The sequence below is a fragment of the Erythrolamprus reginae genome, chromosome 2 (assembly GCF_031021105.1).
Source record: "Erythrolamprus reginae isolate rEryReg1 chromosome 2, rEryReg1.hap1, whole genome shotgun sequence".
Classification (NCBI taxonomy): domain Eukaryota; kingdom Metazoa; phylum Chordata; class Lepidosauria; order Squamata; family Dipsadidae; genus Erythrolamprus; species Erythrolamprus reginae.
Window position 1 is genome coordinate 129,877,255 of NC_091951.1, and position 14,802 is coordinate 129,892,056.

The 14,802-nt window shown below is 34.8% G+C and overlaps 1 protein-coding gene across 1 annotated transcript in view; it reads right to left on the reverse strand.

The window, feature by feature from the left end:
• WWC1 (WW and C2 domain containing 1) overlaps positions 1 to 14,802 on the reverse strand; it is a 76,369-nt gene that overhangs the window by 23,169 nt on the left and 38,398 nt on the right. The window contains exons 2-9 of the mRNA XM_070739464.1: positions 13,947 to 14,056; positions 12,053 to 12,256; positions 8,904 to 8,980; positions 6,870 to 6,949; positions 6,610 to 6,739; positions 6,025 to 6,171; positions 5,729 to 5,802; positions 2,797 to 3,039 (exon numbers count right to left, since the gene is read on the reverse strand). Coding sequence (XP_070595565.1) covers positions 2,797 to 3,039; positions 5,729 to 5,802; positions 6,025 to 6,171; positions 6,610 to 6,739; positions 6,870 to 6,949; positions 8,904 to 8,980; positions 12,053 to 12,256; positions 13,947 to 14,056 — 1,065 coding nt within the window. The remainder of the gene's footprint in view (positions 1 to 2,796; positions 3,040 to 5,728; positions 5,803 to 6,024; positions 6,172 to 6,609; positions 6,740 to 6,869; positions 6,950 to 8,903; positions 8,981 to 12,052; positions 12,257 to 13,946; positions 14,057 to 14,802) is intronic.

Sequence of the window (14,802 nt, forward strand, 5' to 3'; positions counted from 1 at the left end):
TGGATTCTGTTAGGACGACACATTTTGTACAAAATAATTGATGAGTATGTTTAGCATCAGGTATGAAACAAGAACACGATAATACTGAAGCATTTCAACCTCTCAGTTTCCTCTATTGCAGACCTCAAAAGAAAACTTGAACAGCAGAATTGAGAGAGAGAAAGATTATAAAACTCACAGAAGCCATATAACATATTTAAAAGAGTTCAGGTTATTTAAAAGATTTTAGCTAACTTAATGGTTTTTAAACTCATTACAATTATTACAGTTACTTTGAGGGTAGTGCTTGCTGCAAGTGAGAATACTGTATTATGAAGCAAAACTATATACACTATTGTACTGGGATAGTTGACCTCTCAGCAGTTTTTGATACCATCAACCATGGTATCCTCTGCGCTGTAGAAATGTAATTTGAGAAAGCAAGTTAGGGACATTTAAATTTCTTTCTAGTCTATATAAAGCATTCCAGTAGTAGAATGTAGCAAAAAGAATGAATATCATTCTGAGATTTAGATTCTAAATATTTTCAGATGTCTGAACATTTTAACTTCTACAGAGAGCTGTTTTTAGATCATTTGTGTGAGATGGCTGATGATCTTTCACAAGAAAATGCCTAGCCTATAAAACCATGTATAACAATTGAATTAAAAAAACAACATGTGAAAATGGCTTTTAGTGAGCATAATCTCTACAGACTCTAGCAATAGTCACCTACACATAGTCTAAAAAGAGCAATTACACTGAGAATGTCCAATTTACTACTATTGCATTTTGCTATGGAACTTTCATTATAGATGCAACAGTAAGGTATTACTACTACATCCAGGCAACCATAACAATTCCATTCAGTAGGCCACAGAACTACTGAAAAGAGGATAAATAGCATTTTTATGTTCTTGGTGACCCAGCTGTCAAATTGCAGTCATCCAGAACTTCAATTTATATGGGGATAACATTTAAAGAGTAATATCAATTTAAATACAGCTGCCTTTTTAGTATCTCTGCACTTCTGAAGCACTGTATCTGCCTGGATTTACTGACATCTACACAACAAATTTACTGAATTGTTTAGTAAGAAAAATCAAGTGTTTTTAGTGTTTTTCCAACTCGTAATTAATGAAAAGAATAATATCATGAATTCAACTCTAGTTACAGCTCAAGCATTAAGTAATTAATGCTTGTCTGGAAATCTGATACAGATTGACTCCTTTTTCATGTTTAATACTTTTCTCATTTCTCAGTTCTATATGGTTCATTTTTTTTTAGTTTAATTAGAATATTTCTTAAAATAATATTAGTTAACAAAGACAGACATTTAATGCACAGGCTCAACATATTGATTTTTTAAAAACATTTTTCACATATTGCATATTTTTCCATATCCTATTAGAAGATTTTTACAATTGTTTCTTAATTTTAAAATTTATAAATATTCTCATCTACATAAATTTTATTTGATTCTTGGTGATCCAAAATTTAAGAGTCATTTTTTTTTTGAATAATGCTATTATCTCACATACCTATGGTCCATATTTACTCAGTTTAAATTCTTCAAAACTCAGCTATCATACGCGAACGGCCATCATAAGATTGCCTTCAACAATCTATTTTTGTCACATTTGGTGAGACAAAAATATTTGTTAATGCTGTTTAAAACTAAGATTAATTTTCGGATTCAATTTGAAATACAATTTCCTTTCTTTTGGGATTTTCAAATGATCCATTGCTTAATATGTTCACCTCAAGCTATGGGTTAAGGGCTTCCTATGTCATTCATAGACTCATATCTTGTCACAGGAATTTTATCGAAGATGGCTTTGCAGATGTTTTTGACCTGATGGAGCGCTGGATTAATAAACCACAATAATAAATTTCCATTACAAGATTATAAGGAATCCCTAACCCTATTGTAAAGTACTTCTAAGTGGCTGTTGAGTTTTAACTTTTATTAAACTTATAATGACAAAAAAATATCTTATTCATAAACCATAGGCGGGACTCTGGGGGAAGAGCCTTCTCTGTAGGGGCCCCAGACCTCTGGAATTAGCTCCCCCCAGAGATTAACACTGCCCCCACCCTCCTCGCCTTCCATAAAAGTTTAAAGACCTATCTGTGCCGCCAGTCTTGGGGCTATTAGACCCTAGCCCCTTGTCCAACGAGTGTAGTAAGTCTTGCTGTGTGAATGGGAATGAATGATTTTAAATTAGTTTTTAAAGTTTTTTAGCTATATTAATTGGATTTTTTAGATATGTATATTGTTTATTGTTTTGATATGTTGTGAGCTGCCTTGAGTCCTCGGAGAGGGGCGGTATACAAATGAATGAATGAATGAATGAATGAATGAATGAATGAATGAATGAATGAGTAATTAATCTGGGGATGCATTTTATGGGCTTGTGAATAAGGTGTGTAAACATTATTATATTTTTCACTCCATAAATCAATTAATTTAAAATTATTTATTTATTGGATTTTGTTGGACAACAGTGTCAAACTGGCAGTCGGCGGGCCACACCCACCCCAGCTCTGGGAAAGGGGAAAACATTGTGAAAGATCAAATGATGGCAATGTGATGTGGCGAGTTTGACACCCGTGGTTTACAATGACTTTTCAAACAGTCTACATTTTGTTTTCTTTCAGTTTCCAACTCTTTTTGTCTTTCTTTTCTTTCCCAGAAATTGTTTCACTGCCATCACTGAAATCCACAGATTAAAAACCCTAATTTAGGAGAGTCATTTAATAAACCATAATCTACTGATATAAACAAAGCATTCCAACATTAAATTATTCCCATACCTTTCTGTTAAAGCTTTGCTCTGCGTATCTCTTGCAGTCTGAAGATCTTCTTCTAGACGTTTTCTCTTCATCTCCAGTTTTTCTATATCAGTCTGAGTCCATTTTCTTGGGCTAATGAACCGCATTTCTTTGAGAAGTTCCTCCTTTTCATTTATCAACATTAATCTGTCTTGTTCAGAATCAAGCACACCAGGCCAGGCCTCACTGTCCAACTTAGCCAGCTGTATTTTTAAGTTTGCTATTCTGTGAAAGGGAAAAAAATTATTATTATATCATGTTTTTATCATTAAAGTATATTAAAGAGTAAAGAATACTCTTCACTGTAAACTCGCTTTTTTCTTTGACAATAATACAAAGTAAAACTTAGGATATAAAAATCACTGACTACTTTAAGCTTCTACAGCGGGCCATTTTATTCTGCAGATTGCAATTTATTATTCTTAACAGAATTGCAGACTGGATCTTTTATTGACATACAGTTGCACGTGAAGTTTTGGCTGTTGCTATGCAGAAAATCTGTATTTATATGTTTTCTAAGCAAGTGACCTTGTTCCTGTAGGATAACTTTAATTAATTTAAATTTTCTAATTAATAGAAATCTACCCACTGAAATCTTCTTTGAAGCCATTTTAACAGTTAACTGTCTCGCTAAGCTCAATACTGGGCTCTAGTGAATAATTATTAAAGGCATTAATATATAATCTCTGAATTCCTCGGTGCATTTGTAAAAAGTATGTTCTAAGAGGATTTCCCAGCTGTAATTTGGTAACTTCTGTCATTTACCAGCCTGCATGCAATAATATATCAGCTTAGTATTCACAACTCTTTCAGGATAAATAGTATTATGAAAAGCACAGGAGTATAAAATTATATGATAAATTAATCAAAGTATGAAGGAGAAAGAAAAATACAACTAAAATTATTCATTATACCTCTTCAGACCTTTTTATCTTTGCAACTCTCCTTTTCTCCATTATACCTATTTCATTCATCGCCTTTGACTTGTGAAAAAAAACACACAACATATGCTTCTGACTACAAAGTTAAGGTTTTGCATGAGTGGAAGTGGAAATATAATTGCAATTTATGTAATCAAGTGCATCTCTTCCTAGGAGTGCATGGCACTTGAGAAAGGGACTCATGCAATCCTAGGGGAAAAAAACACAGCTGCTTTAAAGGAATTGCAGATAGGTGTTAAACTGTGTGTATAGTTTGCATTTTTGATATCTGAAAGTATGGTATTATCTTGTTCCTATTTGGAACTGCTGATCTCAGATTTTCTCCAAGTCGATTTTTCCCCAGCCTGATCCTTCAGGACTTCCAATGGTGCTCATTCACCACTTTACCCTTTGTTGTCTTTTTCAGTTTCTTTTTAGTTTTCCAGACACAACTGGGAAAATTAGGAAGAATTAGATTTTCCAAAAGTAACTCAGAGACAGATGGGTTTTCGCATAATGTCTGAAATCTATGATAATGTGACATTGATTAAGATGTGGTTAGAGAAATGAGAAATGTGAATTGATATTTGTATCAAGGACACAAGGATCAAGTATGTCCTTCCTCTCTCCCACCCACCCTCCCTCCCTCCCTCCCTCCCTCCCAGCCAGCCAGCCAGCCAGCCAGCCAGCCAGCCAGCCAGCCAGTCAACCATAGCATTCTTCCTGTGGAAACTGGGAAAGACATATACAGGATCCCAGGAAGAGACAAAATTCCTTTAAAGATTTGCAGACAGATGATATATTTACATTCCTGAATGTGGAATGTAAGTATCTGAAACTCATCTTTTAGATTATTTCTGATGCCGTATACAACTTTATAACTGAAGAGTCATGCTATACTTGCTGCAAACTGATGTTTTAATTGAAATAAAACTATGATGTAATTTATTGTTGTATAGGATTGAAACAAGTGCTCTTCTATTAAAATATCTCTGTACCTACCTACCTACCTACCTACCTACCACCTTTAGTGGTGTTCCAAATATAGTTTTCTAACCAAGATATGTTACGTTTTGTTAGAAAATTAGAATAGATGACCAGAGTTACGCTGAGATAAGATAGGTGGCTAATATTTTTTTCTTTAAAAAAATTAATAAATTAATAAATGATGCCAGTTGGAGGAAGCACAAAATGAGTTGGCTACTGCAACAATAGAAAATATTTCTAACTCAAAGATTTCCTAACATTAATATATTCACTCTATGATTTTTTTCCTAGAAATGATAAACATTGTTGATGAAATTATTGGAAAAATGTGTGTTCATTTGTTCAAAACTTTTAAAAATTGGTAAATTTTGGTTAGGGCATCTTAGAAATATTGGCATAATACTTCCAGAATCTGAACCTTATTCTCAGAAAAAGGAACAAAAAAGATCCTGTTACCAGATTTTATACGTTTGGAGGAAGGGGTTGGAGAGTACTGTGGGGACTTTAGAAATTTGTTTTATAAAATGAGAGAGACAGAAAAAAACCCTTGAGTTGGAGGTTACAAAAAGACAAAGGTACAAGAATTGCTCATCATACCCTTTAATCCTTACAAAGCCAGATGTTCTGCCATTCTAAATATACCATGTCAACTTAGGCAGCTTGATTTTTTTATTTTTTAAAATTAAGAGAGTTCCAATATTTTCTTGTTGCCAAATCAGAGTTGAACTTTGTCTCAGCATTAAACAAAAGGCTACCATTATTTCACAATTCTTAAAATGAAAAGGCACTTAGTTCACAATTAATTAACCACAACTGACAAAAATGTATGAAAAGCATATACTGTAATTGCATAATAGCATTTAAAGCATATATGTAGGTAAATAAATGTGATCCATTTTTAGTAAATGACCACTTTGCTGAAGAGATTTTGTAAGAAATAGATTCTTTTATGGTAGATATCAGCTGCTTTCTGAATTGCCAAGAGCAATAAAGAAAAACCTAATTACCTTCGCTTAGCATCTTCATATTGGAGACGCACTCTTACTTTCTCAGCCAAGTGATTATTGCAGCTCACAAAAAACTGATGGGAGAAAATATTAATCATTAAGAGGTCAGAGCCAAAATTCACAAGAATTCAAAGACAAATTTCTTTCATTAACTTTGTTTTCAAGAAACATAGAAATATTACGTAAAATATATTTACATAGATAAATGCTACTAAATCTATTCCAAAGATCTATACACTGGATCTATAAAAAGTCATCAGGTTATTAAAGAACATGCTTAAAGATGAGATACATACATTTCCAGAAACATCTGTTTGGGAGCCAGCATCCAGGTACGTCCTAGGTAAAGAGCAATGGGAACTTCCCAGGGAAGTGCTATTGATCCACAAATCTGAATGGGATTTTTTATTTGCCACAAAATTAGCTTTTAGTCTGGCAAGACTCTGAAATGAAAAAAAAAGAACACCTACCATCTTATTGCCATGTTGTTTTGAAGGAGACACTTAAAAGTAAAGAAAGTAACAAAGGAATAAACACTTAAAAATTAGCTATTTGCATAAATCTGAAAGGACATTTAAAATCAAATTTATTTGTTTTTATTAAAAAGTTTTCTTTGATCAAAGCAGAAGTTAAGCTACAGATGGGTAGGTATTTCACCTATATTACTTTACAGAAAATTACCAACAGTGAGAATTGTTAATTTCAATATTAAGTTAATTTTATGTGTAGGTTAGAAATAAACATTACAGTACTTGCAGAAACTCAGAATTATAGTGTACATTGAAAAATATCATAATAATTCTGAGTTTCTGCAAGTACAGAAATATTTATTTCCAACCTACACATAAAATTAACTTTATTTCAGTGAACTGATTTCATACCTCAATAAGATCTCGTTTTTCTTGTTCTCCTGAAGTGATAGCCTTCTTTATATCTTTCATTTCATTTAAAATGGCTTGTGCTTCATCAAGTTTATATCCACCTTGGGTATCAGACATTTTCATATCAATTCTTTAAATAAAAAGAAATAGAAACCGTTACTCACTGTAAGAGAGTTAAGGAAAGGAATAAATCTATTAAAGTGGATGGACGGACAGATGGACAGATAGACAGACAAGGCAGGAACTGCTATTTAACTTACTTCTTCAGTGTTTGAAAACCATGTTCCTTAAACTGGAGCTCCTGTCTCATGTGAGCAACTTCTCTTTTGAGTTTATTAACCTATAGATAAGTGAAACAAAATGCTTTATTTTAGCCAGGATGTACTATGTTTCTTTTTAAAAAATTAAGACTCAAAGAAAATAGTATACCCGTATAGTTTTCTGCTACATCTAGCTTTTTATAATAACAACAACTGAGTTGGAAGGACCTTGGAAGTCTTCTACTCCAACCTCCTGCTTAGGCAGGAAACCTTACACTACCTTCAGACACATGCTTATCCAACATTTTCTTAAAAACCTCCAGTGTTGAAGCATTCACAACTTCTGCAGGCAAGATGTTCCACTGATTAATTGTTCTGTCAGGAAAGTTCTCCTTAGTTCTAAGTTGCTTTTCTCCTTGTTCAGCTTGCACCCATTGCTTCTTGTTCTACCCTCAGGTGCTTCGGAGAATAGGTTGACTCTTTCTTCTTTGTGGCAGTCTCAGAGATATTGGAACACTACTATCTACTTAGTATTCGAGTTTAACTTCTTACAATTCATTGATAACCATGCATTGGCGCTTTCAGTTTGAAAACATAAATAGTCCATCAGACTTTCCCATATTAAGCACCAGGACACCCTCTGCAATTTTAGCTAGTAATATATTTCTTTTTCTTTCCTAGCTGTTTCAATCATCATCCAATAACGTCATTTAATGACTACATCTCATCTACCAGGCAACATAGTTATTAAGAGAGATATCACGTGGTCGCAGTTTTACTGGCTTTTCCCTCAACTTTGCTTTTGGAAGCTGATTGTGAATATAGCAGATAGTGATTATATAATCACAGGACTCTTGTGCAAAGCATTCAAATGTTTATCATGTGATTGCAGGAATGCTGCAACAGTCCTAAGTGCAAGGACTTTTTCCATGTGCTCATAATTTGAATTATCACTAAACAGAGCACTCCTTAATCAAGGATTAACTGTAATGATTAGTTGTTCACCTATGCAAATCAAATCGATTTCAGTGGATTTAAATAAAACAAATAAACATTTCTCATTCTATAGATTATTTTCGAACAGTTATATTGAAATATAATTACTTCTTTTGTATTTGTAATAATACACAGACTAAAGAAATGCAAAGTGGCACCACACACTTTTTGGCACTGTCTTTATTCTACCTTTTGGTCAGATCCATTTTGAAGTGTTGCTTATGCAGAAAAACAAGGCGCTCTATCTTGACATATCCAGTTGAGAAGATGTGTTGTGGTAGACTGCAGTATCTACCCATTTCACTTTAATAAATATATTCACACACAGAGCTGACATTCAAAATCCAACAGACGAGAACTGTATAAAAGATCTGCTTGGTAAAAGCAATTATAGCGAAGTACTCCTTGGATGTTTTGCACAGGCCTATATGAAACTTTGTATTCAGTCAAGTTCCTTATCACCAATCTTTGATCCTGATTAGTTGTATGAACTGCTGACAAATCCGAAGTCAGAATTCCAGACAGATATAAAAAGGTACTTATTTTAACTCAAGCCAGGGAATATACATCACCATGGAATGGAATGAGGAAGTTGAACTTTCTGTGTTTTTCAATGTATGAATCCAATGACTACAAAACTTAACACCAACATGTGAATGCCACATAAATAATAGATTCAAAATAAAGTGAATCCTTATAAAACTTCACTTAAAAGAAAACAGCCTACAATAATTTGAATAAATATTTTACTATGTAAAACATTTCTTTGAGGATATTAGTAAAATGCACTCTTAAATTGCTTTCTTTTAATAAGGGTATGGGGAACCAATATCCCCAATATTGCTCAGTCAATATATTCCAGCATGGATAATATGCTGGGTTTTGTAAATCACCAATATTATAAAATTCTGGTTCCTTAGTTATGTACAAATCTACAAATGGAATCATTATATTATACAGCAACTGAATATATGGTTGTTGTTTTTCTAGAAGCATTTTAACAACTTTTAAAAGAAATTAAAAATCATTTTACCTTACCCTAGATTTTGTGGTAGCAATTTCAGCTTTAAGAATTTCTGGATCATATTTTGAGCTAGAGGATGAACCGGAGGCTACTACAGTAAGAGTGGAAAATGGGGGGAAACAGCAAAAAGTTAAGGAAATAGGAACAAATACAAAACAAAACAGGCATTTTTTTAAAAAAATATTTTTAAAACTTTTTTAAAAAAGCTTAAAAGCAATTAAACTGTCAGAAACCACATTTAAGTTGGATATCTTAAGCATTTCAAAATAGAAGAGATGGAAAGGAGTTTAACCTAAATTAAGCTGTTTCTTTTATTTTCCCCTTTTAAACAAATTATGAAGTTCCAGAGATGTTTTTTTAAGTGTATAGAGGTATTATGTTTATTAAAACTGGGTAATTAAAATTAAATCTAGACTAGCTTAAACCTTCCATATTCAAAGCTATTCTCATTAGAATAGCAGAACTGATTAGTAAAAAGAAAAACATCTGCATAGTAAAGACAAAAAAAGGAGGGGAAATATAGCAGATGGCGTGACTATACAAAATACAGTGTTACAGTTACTCTTTGTATAATGACCACAATTGGGAATGGAAACATGGTTATTATAGTTACAGTATGTAACAGAACTGAGCACACCTCCTCACATTTTGTAAATATTTAAATATATCTTTTTATGTGACAACACTGAAGAAATGACACTTGGCTACAATGTAGTGAGTCTACAGCTTGTATAACAGTGCAAATGTACTGTCCTCTCAAAATAATGCAACACACAGCCATTAATGTCTAAACTACTGGCAACAAAAGTAAGTACACCCTTAATTGATAATGTTGAAATGAGGCCCAAGTAGCTGTTTTTCCTTCCTGGTGTCATGTAACCTATTAGTGATACAAGATCTTAGGTGTGAAGGAGAAGGTGTGTTAAATTTGGTGACTCATACTGGTCACTGGAAGTTCAACTTGGCAATGAACTCTCTGTGTTGAAAAAATGAATTGCTGCTCCACATAAAGATGACCTAGGCCCGTGATGGCAAACTTATGGCATGTCATATCGGAGGGCACATGAGATATTGCCCTCTGTCCACTCCAGCATGCATGCGTGTGCTAGCCAGCTGATTTTTGTCCTTGGGGAAGGCCATTTTTCCCTCCAGAGGCTTCAGAGAAGCTTCCCTGAAGCCCCAGAGTGCCAAAAAAATGACTTTCAGTTTATCCATTGTGCTGTTTTTTCCACCCCAGAGGCTTCAGGGAAGCTTCTTGATGCCCTGGAATGCAAAAAACAACACAATGGGCAAAATTGAAGTTTGGAAAACAAACTTCCAGTATTCCCATTGTGCTGTTTTTCACACTCCAGAGGCTTCACAGAAGTTTCCCAAAACCCCGGAGTGTGAAATATAGCCCAATGGGCAAACTGAAAGTTCAGAAAACAGTCTTCTGGTTTTTCAGAAGTCTGTTTTTCCAAACTCCCAGTTTGCCATTTAGCTGTTTTTTCACAGTCCCAGGCTTCAGTGAGGCTTGTGTGCATGCACAATGATGCCAAGACCCTGAATCTGAGCTTAAGCACAGTGGCCAAGACCATACAGCAGTTTAACAGGACATGTTCCACTCAGAACAGGTCTCGTCATCATCAATCAAAAAAGTTGAGTGCCCGTGCTCAGCATCATATCTAGAAGTTGGCTTTGGGAAATAGATGTATGACTGCTGCCAGCATTGCCGCAGAAGTTGAAGGGGTGGGGATGGCATCAGCCTCTCAGTCCTCAGATCATACGCCCCACACTGCATCAAATTGGTCTTCAGGCCTATTGAACCCAGAAGGAAGCCTCTTCTGAAGATGGTGGACAAGAAAGCCCTCAACACACAAGCAGACTAAGTACATGGATTTCTGGAACTATATAATAATAATAATAATAATAATAATAATAATTATTATTATTATTATTATTATTATTATTTATTAGATTTGTATGCCACCCCTCTCCGAAGACCACATATCCTGTGGTCCGATGAAACCAGTATAAATCATTTGGTTCAGATGGTGTCAAACATGTGTGGTGGCAACCAGGTGAGAGGTACAAAGGCAAGTGTGTCTTGCCTACAGTCAAGCATGGTTTTGGCAATGTCGTGATCTGGGGATGCATGAGTGCTGCCGGCACTGGTAGCTACAGTTCGTTGAAGGAACCATGAATGCAAACATGTACTGTGATGTACTGAAGAAGAGCATGATCCCCTACCTTTGAAGACTGGGCCACAGGGCAGTATTCCAACATGATAACAACCCCAAACCCACCTTCAAAATTACCACCACCTAGCTAAAGAATCTGAAGGTAAATGTAAAGTATGTCACCAGACCTAAACCCTATTGAGAATCTGTGGGGCATCCTGAAACAGAATGTGGAGGTGTTCAAGGCCTCTAACATCTACCAATTCAATGACGTCCTCATGGAGAAGTAGAAGAGGATTCCAGTGGTAACCTGTGAATTTCTGGTGAATTCTCTGCCCAAGAAGATTAATACAGTGCTGGAAAATAATGGTGGCCACACAAAATATTGACACTTTGGGCCCCATTTAGATACTACTCACTTTTGTTGCCAGCAGTTTAGACATTAATGGCTGTATGTTGTGTTATTTTGAAAGGACAGCACATTTACAGTTTTACAAGCTGTATATACACTTCTTTACATTGTAGTCAAGTGTCATTTCTTCAGTGTTGTCACATGAAAATATATATTTAAATATTTACAAAATGTGAGGAGGCTCCTTATGATCTCACTTCAGATTTCTTTTGCTTTTCAGATCTGCAAAGGTCATAAATGTGAGTTGCAACGTTACTTTTTCATCACCATTATAATTGTGAGCGGTCACTGCTCACTGTGAGGCAGCTGCTAAGTGGGGAGTACTTGTACATGAAAAATGGAAGTGCAAAGATTTATGGAATAGAAACTGCATATGGAATGTAGTCTGCAAAGATATAAATTAACTATTGGGGAAGAAATGGTCTTAGGTTGCATGAAGGATTTTTCCGAGGTATGTTAGAAGGCAGAAGCAAAAAAAATAAGATATTGCACCATTTTTGAAAACATACAATCTAGTTATTAAATCCAAAACCTTCTTTTCAAAGGAAAAATAAATTACACATATTCATAGATTATAATTTAAGACACGTACAGCTGGTTTGGGACCCCAGTTTGTGTTCCCAGACATCATGAAGTTGCTTGTATTCCTGCTGGGCCAATTCAAGCCTCTGTTGCTTCACCTGATAAACCTCCTTCTGTGCAGTTAAGGCTTCTTGGGCCAATATAAGGTAGTCCTTCAGCATGTGTTCCTGTTCCTGCCGCCACTGCACCCGAGGATCCTCTATCTGGGTCGTTTCTTTAAACAAGAATACAACAAGCTAGAGATGAATCTAATATAAACTACTATTTGGCCTATAATAGGAATTTTATGATTTTTATTTAATACATATGGCACAAGTTCTGCTATAGCTGAAGTTTTGCTATGTGTCGAAAGGACAAACCGGTTTGTCTCTTGTTTATTCCAGATCAAGACAGTCTAACCTAATGGTTAAAATGACATCCTTTGTTATATATTTATATTGCTTAATGCAAGTATCCATGCAGAAAATGATAATAATTTTGGGCAAATGAACCAGCTTCCTATTACATGATGATCTGTATTTTATGTTAACTATGAATAATAAAGTTATACATGGATGTCATATAAGACAAGACAGCAAGGCTAATCCAGTTCCTTCACATCCCCGTGGGAGTGAACAATGACAGCAAAAGAGCAGAAATACTTCTGCAGAAGCAGCATCTCTTAACTGACAGTCAGGCTGAGGCAAAAATGTCTTAACTGACAGTCAGATGAGGCAAAAATATCTTAAACCCCGGGTTTGTATCTCGTAAAGTTTGTATGACGAGGCGTTTGTAAGACGTAATTGAAATGGTTTTCTATTTTGTTTAGTGAGAAAGTGGGCTGAATTAAATTGTCTACTTCTGAAAAGTCGATGACAGAACATTTGTCTGAAAAGTTAGAAACATACATTTCTGCTCTTTTGAAAGCTTTAAATGCTCTAAGCTAATTATATGTAAGATGCCTAGTTACCACAGAATAAATCATTAATATAATTGGGCTCTAGGATAACAAAGAAATCTAATATGCATAATTTAGGAGTTCCTTAATATTTAACAGAAAACTCTTGCACAAAGAAACCATTAAAGGATTCAAGCAAGCAAGAGGATTTTCTTTCAGACTTAACGGTCTGTTATGAAGAAAGACATCTACCATAGACCCAGGACAAAGTATTTACTTTTTCCAATGCTTGAAGGTTGGTAGGATAACTATAAGGAAGAAGAGTTTATGTCAAGTTCTGTAAATCATGCAAAGATTCAGCATTCTATAGTGCACTGCCTTTCTCATTATTTCTACATGAAGCTTAAATTTTTACTTATGGTTAACTCTAAATCACTGCCTTTCAGTTTTATTAAAATAAATAATGCTCAATGATTGCTCAAAAATCACTGATAGCTTCTCTGTGAATTCTGGAAGTGAGACCAACATCTCTAGATGGTGTCAGTTTGCTAATGGACAAATTAGCTCTTTTCATGTAGATCATGTTTTAGCTTTCCAGAACTGGGATTACCAGACTAAAAAAATATGAATCATAAAGAGATACAGAAATTTTTTTTCTTCCATCTACCATAGTGGTAAATCAAGGTTCCCAATCAGTTGTGGTAATTCTCTTCTTAACTCTGACAATATCAAACAAAATGATTCTGGCCATCAGTATTTTTGGAAGGTGGGGGAGGCGGGGGTAAAAGAGCAATGGAATTAAAAGAGAATATTTTGTTTCCATATTTTCATACTGCTGGTTTCGCATAACTTTAAAATGTTTTATAGTGACAGATTAATAGATAGTATTATGGCTTTTTCAAGTAAGACTGTTTTCAAAAAATACTTATTCTACCACATTGAAATTAGTTAAATGTGCGCTCAGCCATAATGCTTGCTATATATATAAGCCACTTATGAATTAAATATAAAATCATGTTACACTTACTGGTGTTATGGTCAATGTAATAGTTTCCAACCTGTGGATCATAGGCCTCCTCCCATCCTAATGGCAATTCATTACATATGCAATCAGCAAAGGTAAGTGGTTTGGTATACCTGAAATAAAAAATGTATTATGCTTCACATGAAACTACAAGAAATAACAAACAAAATTAATGGTAGTCTTCCCCTACTATGTATGGTCCCACTGGAACAAGGCCCTCCAGCTCTTTGCCACCTGTAGTGCTTCCCTCCAGCCTTCGCCCAAAGCCCTACACCAGGAGAAGATCCTAAAGGGGAAGACTCTTTGCAGCAACACAAGCGTTCATTGCACGTATCTGGCCCAGGGGCCCATAGTTGGAGGATCCCTGATTTAGTGCAATATAAAAAATGCAAATAATTTTTCTGTGGATAACCAAAATCCACGGACCACCAGTTGGTGACCGCTGGTCTATCCCACATTTACTAAGAAGTAGGTTGTGATGTGCTTTGTTGAATGCCCTTGCTGAAATCTAAGTATACTATGTCCATAGCATTTTGCTGGTCTACTAATTTAGTCACCCTATGAAAGAATTAAATAATATTGGTTTGGCATGGTCTGTTTTTAACAAATCTGTGTGGGTATTCATTATAACTTTATTTGTTTCTAGATGTTCACAGGTCTGTTTTTTAAATTATTTTTTCCAGTATCTCCTCAGGTATTTATGAAATATTTATTATTGTTATTGTTATATTACTACATATTCCTTAACTTTTCCTATAGGAAGCCTTCAGTGTCAATATGCACCATGTAATACAAAATAGGCACCATGTAATACAAAAAATCCTTTTTTACTGTTGTGGTTAGCTCTGGCCCAGCTCCT